The sequence below is a fragment of the Cuculus canorus genome, chromosome 3 (genome assembly GCF_017976375.1).
Source record: "Cuculus canorus isolate bCucCan1 chromosome 3, bCucCan1.pri, whole genome shotgun sequence".
Lineage (NCBI taxonomy): Eukaryota > Metazoa > Chordata > Aves > Cuculiformes > Cuculidae > Cuculus > Cuculus canorus.
Window position 1 is genome coordinate 5,485,431 of NC_071403.1, and position 25,086 is coordinate 5,510,516.

Sequence of the window (25,086 nt, forward strand, 5' to 3'; positions counted from 1 at the left end):
AGGAGTGATCAAACCACCAGACTGTTTAACTATTCTAGATGATTTCCTCTCGTTCTCTTCTGGTTCATGTTGTACAAGATCCCTAAATACTTACTGATGAGAAAGGTTCTTTCCTACCAGCGATTAGTAGGCATTTCATAAGGACAGAAACAGCAATCTCCGCCTCTTTCCTAACATATTCCTCTAATACATCGGATGCTTGATATCTTTCACCACCTTTTCACAAAAAGGCTGTGGGTCAATAGTGAAATATGTAGTCATCTTAAAAAATTAATTTGGCCCAAATTCTCATATTTATTACAGATCAAAGAGAAGTTTTGGTCTTGCAAAGATTAGAAATTCTTCGCTACTGATATATTCGCCAGATTTATGTGTGCTTTCAGGTTTTTTTAAAGAACCAGACTAAGTGTGCTATTCCAAAGAATCAGGCTTAACACCTATAGTCTGATTTCTCCAATGGGCTGCACGCAGACACATCTGCGCCCCTTTGCAGAGCTCTGTGGCTTCAGCAGGGATCCACAGAGACACAGTGTGACTCGCAGCTGCCGTACAGTAGCACTGCTAGGTAAGCTTAATCATTAGATTGTGCTCGATGAGTTATTTCATATACCTACAAAGACATAGTTAGGATAGATTCAGATAGAGAAATGAATATCAATTGAGATGCAAATCTCTCAAAAAAATAGGTTTTGATAACTTGTGCTGCCTTCTTAATCCTAATGCTCCTGCCTTTTAGGTGCCCAAAATGGATTCTTTTACAAATTGTATCTTTTTGTCCTAGAATGATACTTCTGAATTGCATATACTGATTTAAATGGAGGAGATTGTACTTTCTGTAATGCTCCCATTCATTCCCAGATTTTCGGACAAATGCAGGCATGATCATGGAAATAAAAAGGTGTGATTTTTTAATGTTACAATTCCAAAAATTAATTTGATGTGAAAAGGGCTTTCTTTATATCTGATGCTCCCTTAATAAACCTGATAGACCTATTCAGAATCAGGGGGTGACTTTCTTGCTGCAACTTATAGATTGCTGTGAAGACTTTCATTCACTTTGGTACCTACTTGACCGGGGTGCACTGGTGGCTGAACATTTGACAGAGAACAGGTACTCCGGAGAGTGATCATTATTTTGAATGTCATTAGAACAAAGAATGACCATGGCAAGTGTATGACATTTGCCGCATTGTTGGCATGATGTTCATACTTTTTTTAAGCAAAAGTGTTAGGTTTATGACAAAGTATATCGTATCAATCACTTATTGAAGGATAAAATGCAGAAGGTTAAAAAAAATCCCATGTGACAGAGATCGTTTTCTCCAGATTCTTGCACCTCATGTTCCCACTGGAGTTGCTTTGACTGTCAGGTACTGCTGCTCAGGAATCTGAAGTTGTAGGGAGAAATTAGGGGGGGTTCTTTGTTTTGTTTTGCCCCTGGCTTAGCTATAAGCTGAAAAACCATGTCAGCTTCTAAATCTGGTATTTCAAGGTGTCCTAAAAGTGAAACCATGTTGGTTTACTATCGTACATACCTTTTCACCCAATGACAAAAAGATTTGTCTCCTGCAGAACATGCAGGAGTTTCATAAATCATAGTATAGTACTGCGTGTTGTAATTCTAGCTTCCAGTAAAACTCGTCATACATCAATGACAAGAGACTGCCAAAACATGCCACAAATGCTCTGGGTGTTCATCAGCATCTGAACTCAGTGATGACAAAGCATGGGATGGGACCTTAGGCAGCCTGATCTAGTAGGATGTCCCTGCCCACGGCAATGGGGTTGGAACGAGATGATCTCTAAGGTCCCTTCCAATCCTAACTATTCTATGATTCTGTGATTCATACTGCACAAAGTGATAGCCTTCAAGGCAGTAGTGCGAGGTGCTGTGGTACAGACTGTGGTGGGAATGCCTCAGATCCACCCGCGCTGTTTGCTGAGGTCATTGGGCTACTTCAAACACTATCCACGGTCATATAAGCTTTCCAAAAGTTATATAAAACAGTGGAATTCAGGGGAAAAAAAAACCCAGTTATTTACTGTCTATAAAGCAAAGTAAGCATCCTGCTCCTTTTAAAAATACACAGTTAATAAGGGAGGAAATAGATGGCTAAATAATAGATGGCTAAAGATGAGGAAATGAGAGTTCTTCTCTTATCATTAGTTAATGCTTGATTGCAGCTGTTGGGTTAGCTTACATGATTGTTCCTTTCATTAAAAACATACTGAATGGCTCTCTAGTCTTACAAGTCTTCTTTTACAGTGGCAGAGGGGGAAAAAGATAAGGAGCTGTAGATGTGTTCTTCCATCTCCTGAACTCTTTTGACGAACATTTTATCCAATGCTGTTTGATTACAATATAGGTAAACTTAAGCTTCTTCCTACGCTTTTCCTGTGCCGAGTCCTGTTAAGGACAGCTACATGACATGGCCAAACACAGAAGGAAATTCATTTTTCTGGAGTGAAAATAAGGAAAAAGTAATCCTTTTTATGTTTTCTTTATATTTTTTTTTAGTACATCTTGTTATTTGTAGGGATAAAGTAATAGGTATTCTCCAGCAGTTATTTCCCCCCATCCTGCTCTTAAATTTCATTCTTGGTGAGATGTGGGCAAGAACAGTTGTTTTGTACAAGAAGGACAAGAGTTTCTCAGTGAGGTGTCCTCTCGGTGTCCTCAGTGAGGGCGTAGGGCTGAAGCAGTGGTGAGCTGGATTCTGCTGACAAATAGAGGTGTTAAGGGTACTACAGAGGACAGAGTAGGAGAAGTGGCCCGATGCTGGCTTCTGTGATGGTGTTTTGGAAGATTCTGAGCAGGAGAACTGTGAGCTGGGAATTAAGAGGATTCCAGGGAGCAGCAAGGATTAGGATCTGGGCTAGTCGAGAATGTAGGAGAGCTATTCTTTGGGGGGGCTTGGTAAATGGGGGTTCTGGGGCTGGTGGAAGGGGCGTCTTTCAGATTGAAGCTGCAGAGCGTACAAGGCTTAGATACAGAGGCTTGAGTCCTTGCAGACTATAGGAAGGCTAAAAAAAAAAGAGAGGCTGTGATGCAAGACTCCTAGAAACTTCCAAGCAGGAACTCCTTTTTGGACTATTGCCTCTTCCCTTACTCTTCATCTGTGTTTTACTGTTGGAATATGCAACCTAAGCTCTTTCTCGGTCGTTCTGTATCAGGTTGATGTAGTGTCCCAGATATGCTGTCAGATACGCCGTCCCAGATAAGCGTGCCGTACTGTAGTTCACTTTATGTGGTTGTAATGCAGTATTTGGTCCTCCCTGAATACACCCAGGCAATCTGCTAAGTACTGACAGTGCTGCTGCAAATTTGACTGTCTTCACTGGGAGTGCTAAAGCTTTGCTTTTAGACTAGAGGTTCTCCAGAGCTGCACAGTCACTACATGGGGCTGCCTCTTTCCTGGTTTCTCTAGGCTTTGAGTCTTGATTGCAATTAAGATGCTTCTCATTAAATTTAAGATCTCTTCCTAGCTGCTGTGGACATGCCCTAGCCAATGGAAAGTGGAAAGCAACCCTTATGGGCAAAAAACCTCTTCAAAGGGAATCCATTCCTAAAATTGTGTTTGTTTGAAAGAATAAATAGGAAGAGGACTGACATACCAATTCAATTTTTCCTGGTAGTCTCATTGTCTTCTTCCTCTTCCATAGTACTGGACTTTAATCACCTCTTTGCTCTTAATGTATTTGTTTACTGTCATGGAGATGAACCGTCAAACCGTCTGATGTACTCGTGCTTGTCTTGCCCTTCTTCAGTCATCAGCTAAGATACAAGATCATCCTACTACAGAGCATTGAAGAAAATTGTTTTCTTTTATCAAAGTGGTAGATCTGTGGTCTTTTGGAAATGAAGGTGAAAAATTTTATTCCTGAGCTTATAGGTAGGGTGGATGTAATTAAAAACCCAGCATTAACCAGTGTTTGATATACTATATGCTTTGGTGTGTTGTTGACAGACAAGTTCCTTGAGGAACAGATAATGACATTTGAGAGCAACTTCCTTTTGCAGCTTTTGAGTCTATGGTGTTTTGGTTCTGGATCATGTTTATAGCAAGATCATAATTTTTGCTATGCATTGAGACATTTATCCTAGAAGATAACTTTTGAGTGTATATCTTAGAAATAAAAACTTATCTTTATTTTTATCAGTAAAATTTCAAAGTGTTAATCAAATGCCTGTGAAATCGCTTTTATAGCTTAATATATGTAACGTTTCTTTTATTTTGCTACAGTCCCATGAATCAATTGCTCTCCTTTGATAAATGAAAAGTTATTTAAGTATCAGGTAATGTCCAAACTCATCCATCAAAGCTCAGCTGCTTAGCAGTACCATGGAATACTAGGTTTCTTTCCCCAATAAATTATTGTGTAGAAATTGTTGATTGTATTTAGTGATAGCAATATTTCACAAGGATAATGAAATGCTCATTTGTCCCTGTTTATTGGAAGAGGGGGTGGACCAGGCGACCTTTAAAGGCCCCTTCCAACCCAAATTCTATTAAATACTACATTGTTGATCATTACTTAGCAAAGGAGACAGTTATTAGGAGCCAGTTTAAATTAATTAATTTTTAAGTAGTTTATAAAATAATTCATAATTTATAACTTAATTCTATTGTCTTTATGTTTTCTTAATGTGGGCCATGTTTTTAATGAAGAAACCTCAAACATCCCTTTCACAAACTGCTTCTGAACTCAGGATCCTGGATTTTACCCCCTGATGACAAGCAGAAAGTCCAGAGGGGACTCATCTAACTGTTTTGAAAAACACTAAGTTTAACAATACCAGATGGATTTAGTAAAGTATACATGAAGAATCAAAATGACATTAAGCAGGTGACAGTGATCAGCCTGCTTCTTCCAGAGGAAGGAAGGTTTAGTTACATCCAACTACTAAACAGGGATACTACTAGATAGGGAGGCTCTACACCACTCCTCCTAATCTATTCTATTTGTCTTCATACCTGGGGGAAGAATGGCTGGAGAGCTGCACAGAAGAGAAGGACCTGGGGGTAATGGTTGACAGCGACTGAACATGAGCCAGCAGTGTGCCCAGGTGGCCAAGAAGGCCAACGGCATCTTGGCTTGGATCAGAAACGGTGTGACCAGCAGGTCCAGGGAGGTGATTCTCCCTCTGTACTCGGCACTGGTGAGACCGCACCTTGAGTACTGTGTTCAGTTCTGGGCCCCTCACCACAAGAAGGATGTTGAGGCTCTGGAGTGTGTCCAGAGAAGAGCAACGAAGCTGGTGAGGGGGCCGGAGAACAAGTCTTACGAGGAGCGGCTGAGAGAGCTGGGGTTGTTTAGCCTGGAGAAGAGGAGGCTGAGGGGAGACCTTATTGCTCTCTACAACTGCCTGAAAGGAGGTTGTGGAGAGGAGGGAGCTGGGCTCTTCTCCCAAGTGACAGGTGACAGGACAAGAGGGAATGGCCTGAAGCTCCGTCAGGAGAGGTTCAGGTTGGATATCAGAAAAAAATTCTTCACAGAAAGAGTCATTGGGCACTGGCAGAGGCTGCCCAGGGAGGGGGTCGAGTCGCCTTCCCTGGAGGTGTTTAAGGAACGGGTGGATGAAGTGCTTAGGGACATGGTTTAGGGAGTGTTAGGAATGGTTGGACTCGATGATCCAATGGGTCCTTTCCAACCTTGTGATTCTGTGGGAACAAAAAAAATGCTGCCACAGTTCTTGTTTTCATCATCAAAAAACAAATTAGACCAACTAGCAGACAGCTATCTTAATCCGCAAATCATTTTGACTGTAATGATTTAATTAACCTCTGATCACATGCCTGCATCCATCTCATACATTTTCATTTTGGTTTTAGCAATTATAGCATAGTTTCTACATAGTTTATCCCTGTCTTGTGGTTACAGAGGTGTTCCGTAGAAGACACTGAATAAAGATAGGAGGAAAAAAAGATGGTTTTCCTCCAGGGAAATGTCTGCTTTGCACCAAGATCAAAGCAAAACCTGTTCTTTTTCTGAAGAATGTGGCAGCAGGCCATCTTAGAGAAGCAGATAGTTCTGCCGCTGGCAGATGCACTGAGGCTATGTCTGTGTTGACTCTGAGATGGCCAAGCCAAGGATTGAACACATGCAAGTGCTTGAGAACAGATCCCCCAGGACTAAGGGTTGGGGAAGGGGAGGAGAAGTAGAAAGCCCATCTGCTCTTGCAGCTGGTGGTGTGAGGAATCTTTGGTTATCTGACATTAAAGGACACAGCCGCGTACAGAGATGGAACTCAGTGCTGTTTTCTGCTGTAGTCAGAGCTATGCTAAAGGGTCTGAGATTCCTCCTTGAGTGCTCCTCAGGGATTGCTTTCTGCCCGAATTCAGCTTGTGTGCACTTAGTGAGGAAGGCTGAGTCCTTCTTCAAGCATTGGCTTATGGCCACTCTCAAGATTTGGTAAATATGGTCTAAGAAACAAGGTCCTGGTTTGTGCCTCATTTTGCACCAGGAGTTGAACCTGTGGCTTTCTGATCCATGGAGTGTTCTGGTCCTTCCAGAAAGGAAGCTTCTCCTTTCACAGAGAAATCCCTGACAGCTCAACTAGATTTCACAGCCACATCAGCACAGAGTAACTCTACCAGCTCAGTGTCAAATGACTCTATTGCCAATACTGATGGTTGTTCAACAGGCACAAATCTATTGTTCCCAGAAACTGGTTTTTTTTTTTGTTAAACCTACCTTTAAGAAATAAATACAAAACATTCCTATTTACCACACGAACTCCAACAGTTTCTGATAATAATTTGTGAACTGATGTTCAGGGGTGAGTGTCACATGGCTCCTAAAATCTGATTTTCAGATGTTCTGAGAACTCTGCTAAACATCATACACAACTTTCAATTCTTTTTTAAAGTTTGAGTTCAAAGCAAAGTTCTACTCAGTCTTCTTTCATTTTCCTGGAATGATAGATAAACAATATATTTGACATAAAACATGAAGACTAACGTATCCTTGTATTGAAAGCATACTGAAAAGGGCTTGGTGTGGTGTTAGGCTCCCAGTGCTCCAACCTGGGAGATACGTTGCAAGAAAAGCATTTCTAGAGCTTTGTGCAGTTGCTTTGGGTATCTTATTAATCTTATTTTTATCTGAACATAGGATATTTTGATCTTTTGTAAAAATATGTCAAACTTCTGAAGATAAAACGTCTCTTGATGCTTAACACCTTGATTAAAAAAAAAAAAAAGATGACAAGTAACAGATTTTATCTACAGAGAAACATTTTTACCTGCTTTGGTTTGTACTTTAGCTCTGGTTCTTGTTCCTGTTGACCTAGACATTCTCTTTTAGTAAAGTTCAACATTAATAGCCAGGAGGATTGATGATGTTTAAATACAGCAAAGACTTAAAATTTCATATCATCTGGGTAGCAGAACTGCAGACAGATTCTCTGCTTGCGCTAAAGTGTTTGACTACAACAGATCTATGATGCTTTATATAGAGATGATGACCCTGGGGAAAGGACTTGTGAGTCTTGTACAAATGACTGTCTTTAGTGTCCTAATTGATTCCATCTGTAGTTTTACACCCTTTCCTTTTTTTTTTTTTTCCCTCTTTCCTTTGTAGTCAGAGCTACCTTCAAACTGCAAGTGACGTGCCTGGGGGTCACAACCTGGATCCCTCTGCAAACTACAATTCCCCAAAGTTTCGCTCAAGGAATCAGAGCTATATGAGAGCAGTGAGCACGCTCAGTCAGGCCAGCTGTGTTAGTCAGGTGGGAAATTCTTCTTATAACTTTTCTTATAGGTTAACCACAGATGCCAAAGTTATTACCAGTTGATGGTTTTAGGGGTGGGTTTATTTATTTTTTTTTTAATTAATATCAAACTGAGGATGTGAATTGCCAAAGTAATTCAGTTTCAATTTTTTTTCATTAAAAATACAAATACTCTTATTTTCATTTTCAGTCTGTCTTAAATATTTGCCTGTTAAGAAGATTCCGGCTGAGCATAAGGGGCACACTCCTACAATAACCCTCTGAAAATACCTACTCTGATTTCAGTAAATATGGGTTGCCAGATTAAGATATAGATTGGATAAAAATTATCCTCCAAAGGAGCAATGATTCATCTTTAAACTCAGTCCCTCACTCTTCTTGAGCAAAAGAATAAGTCCTATCAGTTACTCTATGTATGGTGACTTCTGAAAAGAGACATTTTTCCACCCTGCTGGTTTTATGCTGGTTAGTTAGTACTAATTGATGGTGAAGTGAGATCTGAATCAGATTTGAAGTGCAAGGAGTCTTATGAAGTAAGTACATGTTCTGTTTAGCAGAGAACTTTACATTAAATTTCCAATGTTTCTAATGTATTTCGCTCCTGACATTTCTTCCCTGTGTTGCTTTGTGACAGGTGGTCCCTACCCTCTTCTCAGACATCTGTTACTTTATTTTTCTTTGACTGTTTAGTGAGGCACCTAAGGGTATAGTGGCTAATTCTACATAATAGTTATGTAAAAAAGAAAAAAAAAGGAAAGAATCTTTTTTAAGCCATTTTATATTAATTCATATCCAATTCGTATTTCATAGCTACTCAGACCTGGATTCAACTCATCTGACTTGAGGCTTTTAGCTGAGGCAACAACTAAATCTTTAGGAGTTAACAGAGTGAAAGAGTTTTTTCCAGGACAATGCACATCCCAAGTGGGCTGAGAGCCCTCTGGAAATGCTGTCAGTCTTCACTGACTGCAGAGTTGGGAGAGACTAGTCACCTGACTAATGCCCTTCAGTCAAATTCCTTAATTTATATTGGATAAATCTAAGTATAACATTGCACAGCACACATCAGAATTAGAAACAGGCAGTGATTTTCCAAACCTTTCATTATTTTTCATAACTCCCTTGTGGAACCTGTCCGCATCATTTTCATTCCTTGGCTTTTGCTACGCTGGTTGGGTTATTTTCCATTTTTATTGCGCTCTGGTTTTGAGGCAGTTTCACAAGAATTAGATCCTGCATTCAAAGAAAGTGCTGTTGGCTGTCACCTAACAATGCTATAATATAGAACTATTCTAACATCTGCCTCTTTGACCATGCACGGAGATGTTAACTGAGCTGTCCGTAATGACTAATGGCTTTCAGCAGCTGTTAACATTCTTCATCCCAATGTGCATTACCTGAAAAGGTGTCCGCAATGCATTTAATTTTCAGGTAGATTGCTCAATTGGTCAGATTAACTAAACCTGCTGGATGTAGTAACTTAATTTCTATTTCAGACTTCACTAACCTACAAAATTTTGTGTCAGCTACCTACTTCTTACCTCACAGTCCAGCTGTTTGTAGACCAGTAAGAAATGCATTTAATAGACGCTACACAGAGTAAATGTATTAAAATTACAAGTTTGAAACCTTTGCTGTTCCCTGGTGGTTGGTTGGTTTTTTTTCCATGACACCATCATGTTCTTGTCGCATCAACATAACGGCAATTTGTAGGATTTGTGCTAATTTTAATGCTTTTTCATTTGTGAGATACCTCATTTTTCACTCTTTATTAAGGATAGAATCAGGAAAGATGCTGGATCCCAGGGTTAATATTCTTAATTTAAGTTTTAGAACTCTTATTTTTCTATTGAAAATGACCTTAGTTTTAAAGAAGTGATTAGGACTTAAAGTGTTTATGGACTGCATTACCATGAATTTCCTGATCAATGATGTATGCAAAATATTTGAAAGTAAGATGCCTTTTTTTTAATCTTTTCAAGATTGTATTAGTCTACTTAACTTTATTAGAAGCAAATTTTATGAAGGGTAATGTAATTTCTTTCAGAAGAGATTTAGTAGCCAAAATGTCTTACATGAAATTAAGATATCAGTTATTCATTATCATCAGAAGTTCCGTATGAAATTTCCATTTACTTAATCAAAATCCTAAAACAGTCGAAACATTTGCACTCACTCTGTTTCCATAATGAATAATGTACCAGGAACAGTAATAATGAAAAATGCACTTAGCAGCCGTAAAGCAAAAGTAATAGCAATGATGTGCTGCTTAGTGAAGCTACAAATTTAACTTGGTATTTATACTGATTCTGATTTCTAGCACTCTCTTTTTAAAAAACTATTATCAGAATGACGGATCAGGAGGTCATATATTTAATTTATCTGTCCAGTGTTAATTTCCTATCTGATTTTGGATAAGCATAATTTTTAACTAATCAGGTACATTTACAGGTAGGTAGAGCTGACTTCAGAGAACCTGCTAAAAGTGATTTGAGGTAGAATTTAGGCATTCATCTTCGAAACTGCAAAACATAGTTCCCTGCCTAAGCCTGGTTAGCTTGCCTAAACCCGGTTAGCCTGCCTAAACCCTGTTTATCATGAACGCTACCTAAAAATACAGGGGTTTGCATCATGTGCATCCTACAGGGCAGGGTGAGCAGGTAGATGCTCCTGCCCGAGTACTTTGGGGAGCCAGAGGGTGCCCCCGCGAGGGGCCAGCCCAGTGGGTGATGCAGATAAGGTGCTCTGACAGATAAGGTTCCTCTGCACATCTGGTGGCAAAAGTATCAGACTTAACGCTGCTGAAGAAAAGGCAGAAACAGTGGCTACACCTCATTCTTCTACAATATTTGAGGGTCTAACAGAGTTAACCTGGGAATGAGTTTGGTTTAGGTCACTCCTCAGCTAAAGGCGGTCCGAGCATTACTTTCTCAGCTGACCGCTTGTCAGGCTGTGTCAGACAATGGTTATTCTTTCACATGCTTCACTGGACACAACTCTAGAAGCAATATTTCTCAAACCTTTCAGAAGCATCACTTCCTCTTCCAGTGTGAGATACTTTCTTGAGCCCCTTTATAGTAAGAGGAAGAGGACAACCTGCCGCATAGGCTAAATGTCCGCAAGTAGTAACCCCGGCAATCCAACTGCACCTTTTCAGGGCTAAGATCAGTATAACTGATTTCTGTTCTTCTCTCCTGGCAGAACATGGATTTCTATAAGTGCAGAGTGATCTTGTTGCTTACCATTAAATCATGTATTTTAAATCCTCTGAATATGCCAAACGATATTAAGTGTAAAATGAACTGTATGGCATGTGTGATGTACTTGCTGTGTACGTATAAACAGCTGATGTAAGTTAAAAAAATGTGAATGTGATCAGAAGGGATTACTACATTTTAACTATTTGCTAAAACAGTTCTTCATCAATGTACAGGTGTCCATTTGAGATGTTGAGGCCGTGATGATCACAAAAAAGCAAGTCAAAAATCAAATGCATTGTTGTTGTTTATTCAGATGAGTGAAGCAGAGGTTAATGGGCAATTTGAATCGGTGTGTGAATCAGTGTTTAGTGAAGTTGAAGCTCAGGCAATGGATGCCCTTGACCTCCCTGGATGTTTCCGAACAAGAAGCCACAGTTACTTGCGTGCCATTCAGGCAGGCTATTCCCAAGATGATGAATGTATACCTGCGATGGCATCTTCCAACATCACCTCAACTATCAGGTCAACCACAGGTAAGCAAATCACTGATCCTTCCACTATTCTGCATGTAAAAATATGTCGTCTTGTTTTGTATTATAAAACGATGTTTGACATTGGCAACAATTCCCCTGTGAAGTGATAATATTTGTTACCAAGATTTTGAGGTTTGTGATACTGTACCATTGTGGCTACAGCTTGAAATAGGCTTCTTCTGGGGACAACCCTGCCAGCTTACTATAATGGACCTCGACTTCAATGTAGCCTTAATTTGACCTCCATTTCCCATAAATACCGTTGTTTGGGTGGAAACGTAAAAAAATGCAAGTGCAAATAGTACCATTTAGATATTTTTATCTATCAAGTAATAGATCTTCTAAATGAGATCAGTTGCACTGATTTTAATTTACGTCCTTAAAGTACCAAAAGAAAAAGAGAAGCAAGGTTTTAAATATTTGGTCTCAACACTTATAGACAATTAACTTAACAGGGAATTAATTACTTCTTTTAGAAAAGGTGTAACCAGTTGTATCAATACACTTATTGATAAACATGATGGTGAGCTTCACGTTTGCTATTACACATGAGTAGCTATTAGCATCCATTGTTATCCCATTCATTTTTAGGATCTTTTGACTTTCTTCTGGCAACTTTCTTTTCTCTTACTAGTTGCTTAGCAAGGACGATAGCTTTGCTTATTTTAGAATGTTAGCGTTTAGCATTGGTAGAGAAAAGATTGCACAGATGGAAGTTAAACAATTCAAATGGAATCTATAACAAACACTTATTCTTTGTTAGGTGATCCAAATTCACTCTTATATTTCCAAATTTGATAATTTCAGTTCCTAATTATGTTATTGTCCTTACCATATGCTATTAAATTGCAGTGCAGGCTACCCATCTACAAAAGGTAAAAACAGAGCTCAAAATATATCATACAAAAATACTTCTAAAATTATTTGCTTGACACATCTGTTCTATAACAGAACAGCAGGAGCTTAGAAAGGAAGTAAGCTGAGTTTGAATAACACATATTTGCGTTCCAGAAGTAGCATTAAATGTTATTTTATATTAAGCATAGTATTTTAATTGCTATATATAACTTTATGTAAAACCAGAACTTGTGGCTTACAGTGCCATCTTTAGGGATGTTTTTATCCTTTGTTTAATAGAGATGTTATCCTGATATAAAAAGAGATTTTATTGCTACCCCAGAGGCTAATTTTCACCTTTGTCATAGAGTACTGTGTGATTCTTATGAAGAAACCTTCCATAGCCAAAGAAACAACTAAATATCTATTTTAGTGTCTGTCTGCAGGTACTGAGTTGGAATACTTTCAGAATTACTGTGGTTACCAAGTTTATTGGTTGTAACCTAAGCTGTCTTGAGTTTCTACGCTAGATAAGCCCAAAATTCTCACTGAAAGGAATTCATTTTCTTTAGAGCAACAAAGCTGAATGATATAATATGTTTGGGAAAATAACCATATTAGGCAGTAAATATGTTTGCATCCCAGTGTTTTCATACTCAGGAATAAATATTTTGCATTGATTACCAGTCTCTTGGTTAAATACTGTGGTTGTGGAAATGTTAACCTTCATTTCACACATGGCTTCTCTCTCATCTCAGAGGTGATTTATCAGATAGATTTTCTAACCTATATATGTAATCTTTCCACTGTGTTCTGGTGAGGTGATATTGAGATTGGGGAGAAAAAAGATTATTTGAGATGTTTTCCTGAGCCAAGACTCATTCCAAGCCTATGGACTGTACACAGTCCTGAGTGTGGTTCTGTATTCAAAATATTCCGTACCAGTGAGCAAGCTTGTCCTCAGCTTCTAATATAAATGTTTGAATTAATAAATTTGAAATAAATATTCAAATTAGAAGTATTTATCTGATTTACAAGAAGAGTAAGGGTTATGTGACTCCCCGTTAATGAAAAATTTCAGTTGCCAAATAAGTTCTCATTTTTAAAACTCTCAGGGTAACTCTTCATATTTCTCTCTTCAGCCCCTGTCACTTTGGAGGGAGTTGCTTCATTTCCTATCATTACTATAATTAAAAAGAAAAAAATCTTACTTCTCCAGCCCTCTCTGAAAATTGTAAAAAAAAAAGCAGTTGCCTGAAATGTGAAAATGGTGTTGGCAGATATTTGACATTTATATGGGCTTCATTCAAATAAATGTCACAAAGGTCACATAAACCTTCAGTTTCAACTCAGTCTTTTGAATTCTTAGGAAAATCACATTACATTAATTCCGCTTTTGCTTCTGATGTAAAAATCTCTTCTTGGCAAAGAAACTAAAGTAATTTCTTAGAAAATTAACAGGCATTGCAATTTAATCATTACTCGAAGTTTTAGTGATGTAGGTCATGACTGCCTCTTATCAATGCTGCAAAGCAATTAAATAATAACACACAGGCTTAGCTAAAAATTAATTCCTGTAACTAAAAATGAAAATGTAAAATAAAAAATGTAATATTTGATCTATGAATTCAATAACAAAAGAATGGGATATCTATTTACAGCATGCAGCTACTTAAAATATTCCTAGGTGCATGAACAGTTTTCAGAAGGTAGGAAAGTTGCAACACTAATAATGTCCCACTGTTATGTGGGACATTATTAATAGACTTTGTTAACTGGGTTTTTTAATACATGGGAAAAGAACTACCTGTAACTAGCTCTTCTTAAATATATACAGCGATGCAGAGAAAGCCAGATGGTTCGTTGGTAATATCATTGGTACTAATGAACACATTAGTATTATGTCTGGAGTATTGTCTCCAGCTCTGGAATCCTCAACACAAGAAGGAGATGGAGCTGTTGGAACGGGTCCAGAGGAGGCTACAAGGATGATCAGAGGAATGGAGAACCTGCCATATGAGGACAGGCTGAGAGAGTTGGGGTTGTTCAGCCTGGAGAAGAGAAAGCTCCGCGGAGACCTTATAGTGACCTTCCAGTACCTGAAGGGGCTACAAGAAAGCTGGAGAGGGACTGTTCATAAAGGCTTGTGGGGATAGGATGAGGGGTAACGGGTATAAACTGGAGAGGGGCAGATTTAGACTGGGCATAAGGAAGAATTTCTTCACCATGAGAGTGGTGAGGCCCTGGCCCAGGTTGCCCACAGAAGCTGTGGCTGCCCCATCCCTGGAGGTGTTCCAGGCCAGGTTGGATGGGCCTTGGGCAGCCTGATCCAGTGGGAGGTGTCCCTGCCCATGGCAGTAGGGTGGGAACTGGATGGTCTTTAAGGTCCCTTCCAACCCAAACTGTTCTATGATTCCATGAACAGATTTAGACTGGATGAACTTCTGCACAGACCCATGTAGTTTAATTACTTGTGGAACCAGTCTTCTGCCCCACTGATGAAGACTAAAAAAAACAAGACACAGGGTACTTACTGCCTGTTGCTCCAGGTGTGAACGAATGAGACATGTAACTGCAGAGGAGGCAGGCAGCACTGCTGGCATACTGTGAGCTAGACCTGGATTCTGTGTGCCTCCTGCTAAGACTCATATTTCATTGCCGTTAGGGCTTTGCTAGCCATGCCATTTCATTTTGTAAAGAGATAATGAACCCAGTAAAAAAAATCCTTCAGGTTAAAAGCCCTGAGTGACAGCATATGCTTTCTGTCTCTGAACTGTATCCAGTTGCAGCTGTCAGATGCACAGCTGAGAAAATACAGTTCCAGCTGCTTCTGCCTCCCACCTTGTCCCTCCATCGCAGACAACATGTAATTTCCTGAACGGGAAGTCACAGGGTGCAGTAGTCATCCTAACTGCTACTGCCTCACATCTTTGGTAGCGATGCGAGCAAAGAAATGCTTCACTTTTCAGGAAGAGTGCATAAAATCTAGGTCACTTTCCAGGTAGTACAAGCTCAGCTGCCTCTCTGCACGTAAATACAAGATGCTGTCAGCGTCCTGCTGATGTCTGGATGGTGTAGCAGAGTGCTGTGGAGATATGTGTGAGCTACCTGAGGTACCAGAGCTGTGTCACCACCAGCTCAGTGCACAGTGGGCTCTGGATGACCTCTTGGGAAACAGAGTGAACTGGGCTGGGAGCAGTGACGCACTAACAGGTTATTTCACCCGCAACACCTGTTTGACTGGAAAGTAAATCAAATACCCTCGCACGACACTGGAGTGTACTTTGAAAACATAACCAATGAGGAGGATGGGGCTTTGAGTAACCTGATCTAGTGGAAGATGCCCCTGTCTGTGGTAGGGAGGTCGGAAATAGATGATCTTTAAAGTCCACTCCAACCTAAACCATTCTATGATATTAATCACTCTCCAGTTGTTTTGCCTGAGAAGGTCAAATTATTTCTGTTGTATGTCCTATAGGTAGAGAGAGTCCTATATATAGCATCATAGAATAGTGTGGGTTGGAAGGGACTTTAAAGATCATCCAGTTCCAACCCCCTGCCATGGGCAGGGACACCTCCCACTGGCTCAGGCTGCCCAAAGCCCCATCCAACCTGGCCTTGAACCCCTCCAGGGATGGGGCAGCCACCGCTTCCCTGGGCAACCTGGGCCAGGGACTCACCACCCTCATAGTGAAGAAATTCTTCCTTACGTCCAGTCTAAATCTGCCCCTCTCCACTTTGTACCCATCGCCCCTCGTCCTACTATGACTTACTCCATATCTTGTAGAATATTTCAGGATGTTTCTTCACAGTTTTTCCTGCTAGAGTATTTTGATTTTACAGTGAATGCAGAAATACTTTCTGCGTGGCATTGGTACTGGAAGTAGCAGTTGGAACAGTCTGTTGTGAAGCAAAAGAAGATGTTAAAACCCCTCCTCTGAGATGCAGAGGAATTTGGTATTTCCACTTTTGGCCATCCAGGATATCTGGAACACCAGGTTATCGTGTGTTCAGATGTGGGAGGCATACTTAGTTTCTTCTGGTGGCATTATTATACGTTGTATAGAATCATAGATAATAAAACCACTTTCACCTTTATTGAGAGAGACGCTGCCACTCTAGCCTGCTGCTCAGGACACTCACCCATCAGGTGGTATATCTGCTCAGTGAATATTGCTTCTATATGCAAATTGAAACAGCTAAAATAGAAAAGACTAAATATCCTATAAAAAGGAACCAAAACATTCTATTCAGAGGTTAGAATCCTTCTCCAGCAACAAGCACTGACTGAGTGACCCAAGTGAAGTTCTTCAGCTTTTGAGCTGATGATTAAAAGGGAGAATCACCTTCAGTTTCTTAAAAGTACTTCACATTTTCCTTTAACCCAAGTTCTTTGACTACAAGTGTATTTTTTGATGAATGTATGAATGACAGAAGAAATCCACCTCATTATGGATGTCAGCACAGTGGGGACTGGGTCACGGTACATAAAGGCAGTCTGGATTTCTGTCCTATGTTAAGAGTCAGTCCAAGATTACTTCTCCCGCTTCAGGGATTTCTAGCTAACCTTGAGAGAAACTTAGCATGAAGCACTGCTGATTTCAGGGGATTTATTTACTAGCCTTAAGTGGACAGTAGATTGCATTACGGTGATTTCATTTTTCTAGAAAACATAGCATAACACAAACCTGTCAGATCAATTGTAAATCCATCTCCTTTTATCTAATTCATAGTGGGGAGCTCTGCTGAACTCGTGCTGACTAGAGTGTCCACTGAAAAAGACGAGGAGTAGGGAACTGGGGTTTGTCCGTTTTACTTTTCTCAGCCAGTAGGACTCTGCTTGGCAATGAGTAAACTTTAGAGAATTCCACGTCTACTGAACTATTGAGCACTAATTCCAAAATCAATTAATTCAAACAAGGTCACATTGCATGAGGGAGTTTTCAACTGCAGCTCATACGGTTACTCAGAATGCCTGAGGAATTGCAGGTTACCTTTCTCCTGACTTAAAGCTATTTTCAGCTTTCCATTTTTTTAAATAAAAGCCTATGCAGGGTGGATTTTTAGACCACATGTTTGATATTTAGCCACAAAACTCTCATTGCCTGTAAATAGGTTGTGTGGTCATGTACTTACAAACACAAAGGCATAAGAATATATTTCATCAAGAAGATGTACCGTTCCATAGTACAGCTACCCCTGCAGACCCCAAGAGACTGATTCTCTGGTTGCTATCTGAACACTAACGACAGGAGTTATTCTTTTTGGCTTTTTTTGTGGGTTATTTTTCCCAAAGATATGAGGATACCTTGGGCAGGCAAAAGTTTAAGTCATGATGCTACTACTTATGGAGTTAGTGGAGTTCAGTGAAGGGTCACAGAGAAGACAAAGTGTCTTGAGCATTTCTCCCATGAGGAAAGGATACAAGAGCTGGGACTGTTCAGCCGGGAGAAGAGAAGGCTCAGAGGGGATTTTGTAAAAGTATATAAATAAATAAAAATTAAAAAGACCCACACTCCTCAGCTCCTAAAAGAAAAACATTTTATAATCAATAATAAACGTGTGATTTTATTTTCTTAAGAATGAGATACTTCATCCAGGCGGCTGCTTGGATCTTCTTAATCCAACACACTACGGCAAGGAAAATCCAGTCAAATGAGGAAAAATATTTGCATGAAGTAACATCTACACAGTTTCTGTTCTCCCAATACTGAAAATATAAGTACTTGCTGAGTCTTAGAGTTTTTTAGTGGTATACTTTGCTATGTAATAGCTAGCAGTGGTATCCCCAATAGGTATGTTTAAAACCATAAAACCTTAAGTCCAAATAAGATCCGTAAGGCTGTTTTCTCAATTATAATTTGTCTACTGGCTTTGCTTAATTACTGTTGGGGCCCCATGGAATGATCTGGCATTCTAATTCTCAGCAGGAAACATACCATATATCTGTGGGAGCACTTAGGGATCCTGAGTTAATACTGTGATGCTGTGCCAACTTGTGTGCCTATACTGTGAGAATAAATCTTATACTAACAAATGACGAGCCCAGTTCTACACTTGGATACACACACATCATTTTCATTGCCCTGGGTGTATCTAGGGGGAATTATTAGTCCTTGGTTCTTTTATGTATATTGAAGTTCTGCTGCTATACTGAGACTGCTGTTTAATAGCAGCTCTACGTGGTGGTAGTGGCTTAGGGAGTCACTGGGATGAAGGTGGCACAAGCCTTTTGGTTCAAGGAGTTCAACAGAGAACAGCCAAGGGGTCATCACAGCTGTTTCTAACTGGGATTCCATGAGATGGAGGTAGGCTGTGCTAATCGGGGCTGCCGGGCTGCGTAGCCTCTTCAGGCTGATGAGGCATGAAAACCGTCGAAGCAGTAGTCAGAAGTTTTTCATAATTTTCATTCTCCTTGGTACAGATTATCTACAGAGGCAAAGATAAAAAATTAAGTAGCTGCCTTCCTTCTATGGTTAGTTTAAAAAATGTGTAATGAGTGTTTCTCCCTTGCTCCTGCTGTTCTGTGCTTGACATAATTCCTCCGTAAACTATTAGATTTGCCAGACAGCTGGTTCTTTTTTTATTAAAAAGGACACTTATGCTCCCTCCCCTGGCAGAATTGGACTTCAAAGCTGTTCTGTGCGATCAGTTTTCACAGGCTTTTCTCAGCTTCATTTTCTGTACAATGTATGAAAAAAAAAAAAAAAAGAAGCAGCATGTTTAAGAAAGAAAAAAGATATCATGAAGGAAAGTGGTTGACTGCTCAGGTGTTTGAAACCTTCGTGACGTGGCAGATGCTAACAGTGGCAGAGGTAAATCACAGCCCAGCTCTTTAGCTTGAAGGCTCTGTCCTTATGGGGAAGCTCACAGGGTGGTTGAGTCTGGAAGCACCAGTTCACCGCGATTCCCTGTCCTTGTATTAAAAAAAGAAGGCAGAGCCCCTCTCCTGCCAGTGCTTTTCCTTTTGTTTTCCTTCATGAATGAAAAAAGCCCACTCAGGAGTCTTCTCAGAAGCTCTGCACATATTCAGTCCTGGTTTTTGTTGAAGGCAGACATGTCAGGACCTTATTACTCTCTACAACTACCTGAAAGGAGGTTGTGGAGAGGAGGGAGCTGGGCTCTTCTCCCAAGTGACAGGGGACAGGACAAGAGGGAATGACTGAAGCTCCGCCAGGGGAGGTTCAGGTTGGATATCAGAAAAAAATTCTTCACAGTAAGAGTCATTGGACACTGGAACAGCTGCCCTGGGAGGGGGTCGAGTCGCCTTCCCTGGAGGTGTTTAAGGAACGGGTGGATGAAGTGCTTAGGGACATGGTTTAGGGAGTGTTAGGAATGGTTGGACTCAATGATCCAATGGGTCCTTTCCAACCTTGTGATTCTGTGATTCTGTGATAATGATGACACGTGCACTGGAACTACAATGCTTGCTGTGCTGGATATACAGATATCATTTTGATTGCCTTCTGACACTAATTTTTACTAGTTCACATGTAATATTTCATCCATCAGGGCCTCAGTCCATCAGTTAATGTTCACTAAACTGAACTCTCTTGAAGTCAGCCCAATTTTGCCTGCTAACACACAGTCCCTGGGCTTTGTTACGCTTTCAGTACAAGAGGGGCTTGTGCTGCATTTTGCTCCGTCTTCTTTACCATAAAAAAATCTCCCCCAAAACTGTGTATGCAGCCATCAGAGGATTGCTCTCCTCTGGTCCTACCAAAGGCACAGGGGTCAATAGAGTCTATGTGTGAAGAAAGAGAGCTGCGCTTTGAAATAACTCCTTTACAGCAGGTCAGGTCTTTCTTCCATTGGGATCCTTCCACTTCTAGAACGTGCACTGAATAGTAAAACTATTTCCAATACTGTATTAGCAGGCATTTAGGAAGGCAAGTTCAGGTGCTTGTGCTACTGTTCTGCCTCATGGCAAGGACATTTTGATTAATGATCGCCACTTACAAATGTATTTCTCCTAAGGGGTATTATTTTTAACTTCCAAAATTGTGTTTTCCAGAAGAACAGAATGCTAGTGGGCAGCTGCCACCCAAATCCTTCCCAATAACAGAGTCATCTGAAGGCAGAGGCAAAGCAAGTTCATCATTATTTAAATAAAGTTGTATCTATGATCGAAGAGGCACAGAAGGAAGAGAAAAACATTTATAGTTACCTTTAGTTTTTAGATTTTTGGTATGCTTGCACATCTCTGACAGACTCTCAGTAATTCCCATCTTCTATTTCCACTTCCCTGACATGAAGTCTCACCAAGATAAGCTTGTACTTAAGTCTCCATTTCTGTGTTAGAAATTCTATTCAGATTGAGATGTACTCTAGAAGGGCAATTGCTAAAACTGATACTTAAAACATTACACGAAAGGCTTTTTCCAGAGAATCAGAGAAAATAAAGATACTCAAATTGGTGACATTCCTAAGGCATAACCAGACAGGGTGGCTGAATGGTGTGGGATTTGCCTGCAGATCGAGTCGTCTAACCATAGATGCTAGCTGTCTAAGTTCCCATAAATTCAAATTCAGTTCAAAGATAATTGGCTGGTACCATCTGAGACATTTAAGACATCCATGCAGGACCTACAAGAGACTTGCATCCTGCTGAACAAGCAGCTGTAGGCTAAGCAGAAGGGCCTAAAATACCTATCTTTAAGATGAGTTTGACTCAGACTAAAAACAGTGTATGGATTCTATTGTGCACTAAGAGAGTCAACAAACTCCCACCTACACCAAAGTGTCTTCCACTCACCTAACAGCACTCTGATAAATACCAAAAACCTCTCTACTCGCTGTAAAGCCAAAGTTTAGTCTCAGTATATAGTCTGTTAAAACATACACGCTGGAAACCAGAAATATCAGAGCAATCCAAGCAGCTCATTACTACTTCTCAAGGGCAATTAGAGGATATACAAACCCTGAACGGGTTTAGGTAGGATACTGGTTTTGAAATGAGTAATCTATCAGTTGGCTTTCTGAGACTGAGAGCAGAATATCAAGGACATATCAATGAGTCATAATTTTTATATGCATTTCTTTTTTGTTGTATTAAATACAAATGAACCTCTTGGGATAGTTCTGTGTCCAGAAAAATCCATATATTTCCACTCTTTGACACTTGCCCCAGTTGAAAAAAAACATAAAATTTCAATCATAAAATTCATCTCACTTAATAGGTATATGTAAAATGTAGCTGTCAAAAGCAGTCACATTAATGTCCTATTATTGTCAATGAAATGTCATTTATCTCCTTTAGGATTGGTATCTCTTATGAAAAAAGTTGTCCTCTGGACATCCCTATTTTTCCTCTGGTGCCTATAAAAACAGTCTGTAATGATGGCGTAAAATAGCTAGCTGACTTTTATAAATCCGAGGTAAAATTCAGGCATATTCAAATTGAACTATGTAATGAAAGTAAATCCCGATCCCGCTGAAAACAAGGAAAACTGAGAGAGCTATGCTCTGACTTACAGGGTTGAGCACTGTTTCTGACACTGATGCTGATTCCATCTGTATCCTGGATAAAATGATTTCTTGATTCAACTATTGCCCATAGTGTTACCAATCTCAAACATGCGCTCTGAGATTGTGTCCAGACTTGTAGGTCTCTGCAGATTAAAAGAATGATTTAAAGGTATTAAATTATTTTTAATTCAACTATTTTGCCACCATTTAAATTCATTAATGTGGGACCATTATCATAATGCACTGTTAAAATTATTCCATTGTGCAACACTACCTTAAGATTAACTGAGCAAACTGTTTTGCTTGTCCTGTTCAATTTGGAATTCCTTACTGTAAGTTAATGAAAATCAGAAGCTTCACATAGTTACTGTAAGAAAATATACAAACAAAAGCAAGGATATGCTTAAATAATATGGCTGTGAGTGGGTTTAAGAGGCTGATGGAAATTATTTGACTTGGGTGATAAGGATATATGGGAAGTCAAGAAAATAATTTTTTTTAAGTACAGAATAACAGCAATATTGATTTGATTCTGCTGAAAAACATTTCCAGATTTTCTGTTTTATTTCAGTGTGAAAAGAGGAACCGAGTAAGAGTGGCTCTTAGCTTTTGGAGCTCTTTTTTTGTCTTTGTCTCCTACTCTTCTGATGATGTGACAAATGCAATCTGAAAAGCCACACATGCATTCTGTAAATTAAATAGAGTTAAAGGTACATTTTTCCTTCCTGCAACCAGAAAACTGAGATGGTGTTTTTTAACGCAACTTCAGTATTTTAGAGGCACGTAGGAACTGTTTAGAAGAGCAAAACAGCTGTCAGCACTTTGCTTTGCCATCGAGAGGATGTTGGTTAGGCTATAATTTCTCACTAATTAACTCATCTAAAATAGAACCCTTTGTAAGTAGTCCATCAGCAATCCATGAGTTTTGTGTTGCCCACATCTCTTTTAACTTTGGCAAAGGCTTACAGTTTCTGACCTTGATGTCTTGTTTGATTTGCATTTCTGTTTTGAGACTAACATTAATTACACTGTCAAAACAGATTTTATCGTTTACGTAACATGGGCTGCCTACAGACCTAAGTTTTCTCAATATGGAGGTAACAACTTACGCACTGAACGACTTGATTACAGTAATTCCTTTTACATGGTTCTCCTCCTGAGAGACCATAGTGTGTACTTAGGCTCCAGCTTTTTCCAAATTTAGTGGTCACATTTCCACTTAATTGTTAGTTTCCTGTACAAAATCAGATAGATGTACAGAACTGAGACCTAAAAGGATCTACTTTGAATATTGAGTTTAACTTGATGCACGCACAGATTTTTTGATTTAAAAAACCCAACCAAACTCATCCAGTAATTTTGCCTCACTCCAGTAAATTCTGATTGAGGTTACAGGTCATGTTAATGATTTCAGATTTTTTCAGAAGTGCTATATAGATTTTGTTTAGCAGAGAGGTGTCAAAACCAGATGCAACTTAAAAAGTATCATTTTATATGGAATTCATATGGCAGCAGTGTCTCAGTGACGTGATATTTTGAAAAGCTCTTTTAAAAAGTCATATATAAGAAGGACAAATCTTGCCTGTGTCAATAATAGGTTATGATTTTGGTCCGTATCCTGAGGCTGTGCGGATTGGTCTAATTCCACTGACTTCAATATAAACAGCTTCAGTAGGATAACAGCGTGGTCTAAAAACTGTGTAGTCAATTTAAAAACTACAGAATTAGAGAAGGTTTGCTTTTGATACCCCTGTGGAGCTACAGAGGCAATTGCACCAGCTGCAAGCTGCAGAAGGGATCAAGGAGCAGTCAATTAGGATTCAGCCATTGATGTAAGGAAATTCCATACAGGCATGCATTAACAGTCAGCTTATAGGGGTTGTGGAGCAGAGGAGAAGAAGCTCCCACCTTTCCAGTGAACACAGGTAGCGGAAGGCAGGATAGGTTACGTCCCAGTGCACACCAGAATAACACCAGTGCTGTTACAGGGACACAGCATTTGGCTGGAGTTTACCTCATCCCTTTAGGCATTTCAAAATTAGATGTCCTGTTCTGAGCTGGTTGTCCTTGATTCCCTTTATGGTTGATGGAGAAAAGTAGGCACTTGCATAGGATGATTCATTTCCTGGTAAAATAAGCATCTAAGATGGGTGAGAATTGCCCCCAGAATTACTTATTTTTTCTCCCATCACTTCTCAAAGACATCAGACAACTAACTTAGACTTGGATGACTGTTTTTTTTTAAGTGACTAATGTGAGGTGAGATGATTCCCATTTATAGTTTTCACATATGATTTAATTAATCAGTAGTAAAAGACCCTATATAAAAATCTAATCTAAAAAATTGGTGGGTAAGAAACTGGTTGGATGATCATATTCAAAGAGTAGTGATGAATGGCTCAAAGTCCAGATGGAGACCCGTGGTGAGTGGAGTCCCTCAGTGGTCCGTGCTGGACTGGTGCTCTTCAATATCTTTATTAATGATATTAACAGCAAGATTGATTGCCCCCATGGGCTATGGCAATGCGAGATCATCAATGAATATCTGACTTGAAGGTGTTACAAATATTGAGGTTTACCTAAACATAATTCTCATAAAATGACCCATCAGGAAAAAAAGTTAGGAAGTTATTGATAAGTACCCAGACAATGGTCTGGATTATGCAGTTTAAACAAAATGCGGCCCATCGTATAAACTGTGCTGATAAAACTCATCCAGGTATAAGTAGTCTTTCTAAGAAAATATCAGCAAAAACATAATTGTGAATATATCAGCTGTTTAGTGCTTAATCTGCAAAGCGAGAAACAGGGTTCTTGTCACAGATATCCAAGCTCAAAAAGACTATTGAGAAACTACCTGGTCCGTTTTCTGGCTAGAATTCACGGTGAAGGGCTGAATGAGAAAAGGAAGATAGGTTAATAACTAAAGTAGTTCTCTGGTTATGTTTAAGAGAAATCTGTCTGAATTTCCATTAAAAGAATTAAATTATTTATAACCAAAATTTTCTCTTGAAGTTCAGGCACAGTATGAGATTGGTAACTTTTTTAATGACTATTTTTTCAAGATTTGCTTTTCCTTACAGTTCAAAAAACCACTCTTATTACTTTACAACGGGGAAGCTCTTGAACATGGAAAGCACTCCGAAATGAAAGGGTCTTTCACTAGCAGAGAAGCAAGCAAAACTGTTCACCTATCCAGGGAGCAGCAAAGAATAGGGCTGGAGGAGCCAGACTGTACGAAGGCATGATGTGTATTCCTCACCTGCCCTGCACTCATGTACACTCTTTCAATCTAAGTGCAAAGTGGGTGTGT

At 39.6% G+C, this 25,086-nt stretch overlaps 1 protein-coding gene across 20 annotated transcripts in view; it reads left to right on the top strand.

Annotated features, from left to right (window-relative positions):
* DLGAP2 (DLG associated protein 2) overlaps positions 1–25,086 on the top strand; it is a 508,423-nt gene that overhangs the window by 435,483 nt on the left and 47,854 nt on the right. For all 20 annotated transcript variants that reach the window (XM_054063034.1, XM_054063036.1, XM_054063035.1 and 17 more), the window contains 2 exons: positions 7,585–7,732; positions 11,249–11,468. In XM_054063034.1, coding sequence (XP_053919009.1) covers positions 7,585–7,732; positions 11,249–11,468 — 368 coding nt within the window. The remainder of the gene's footprint in view (positions 1–7,584; positions 7,733–11,248; positions 11,469–25,086) is intronic.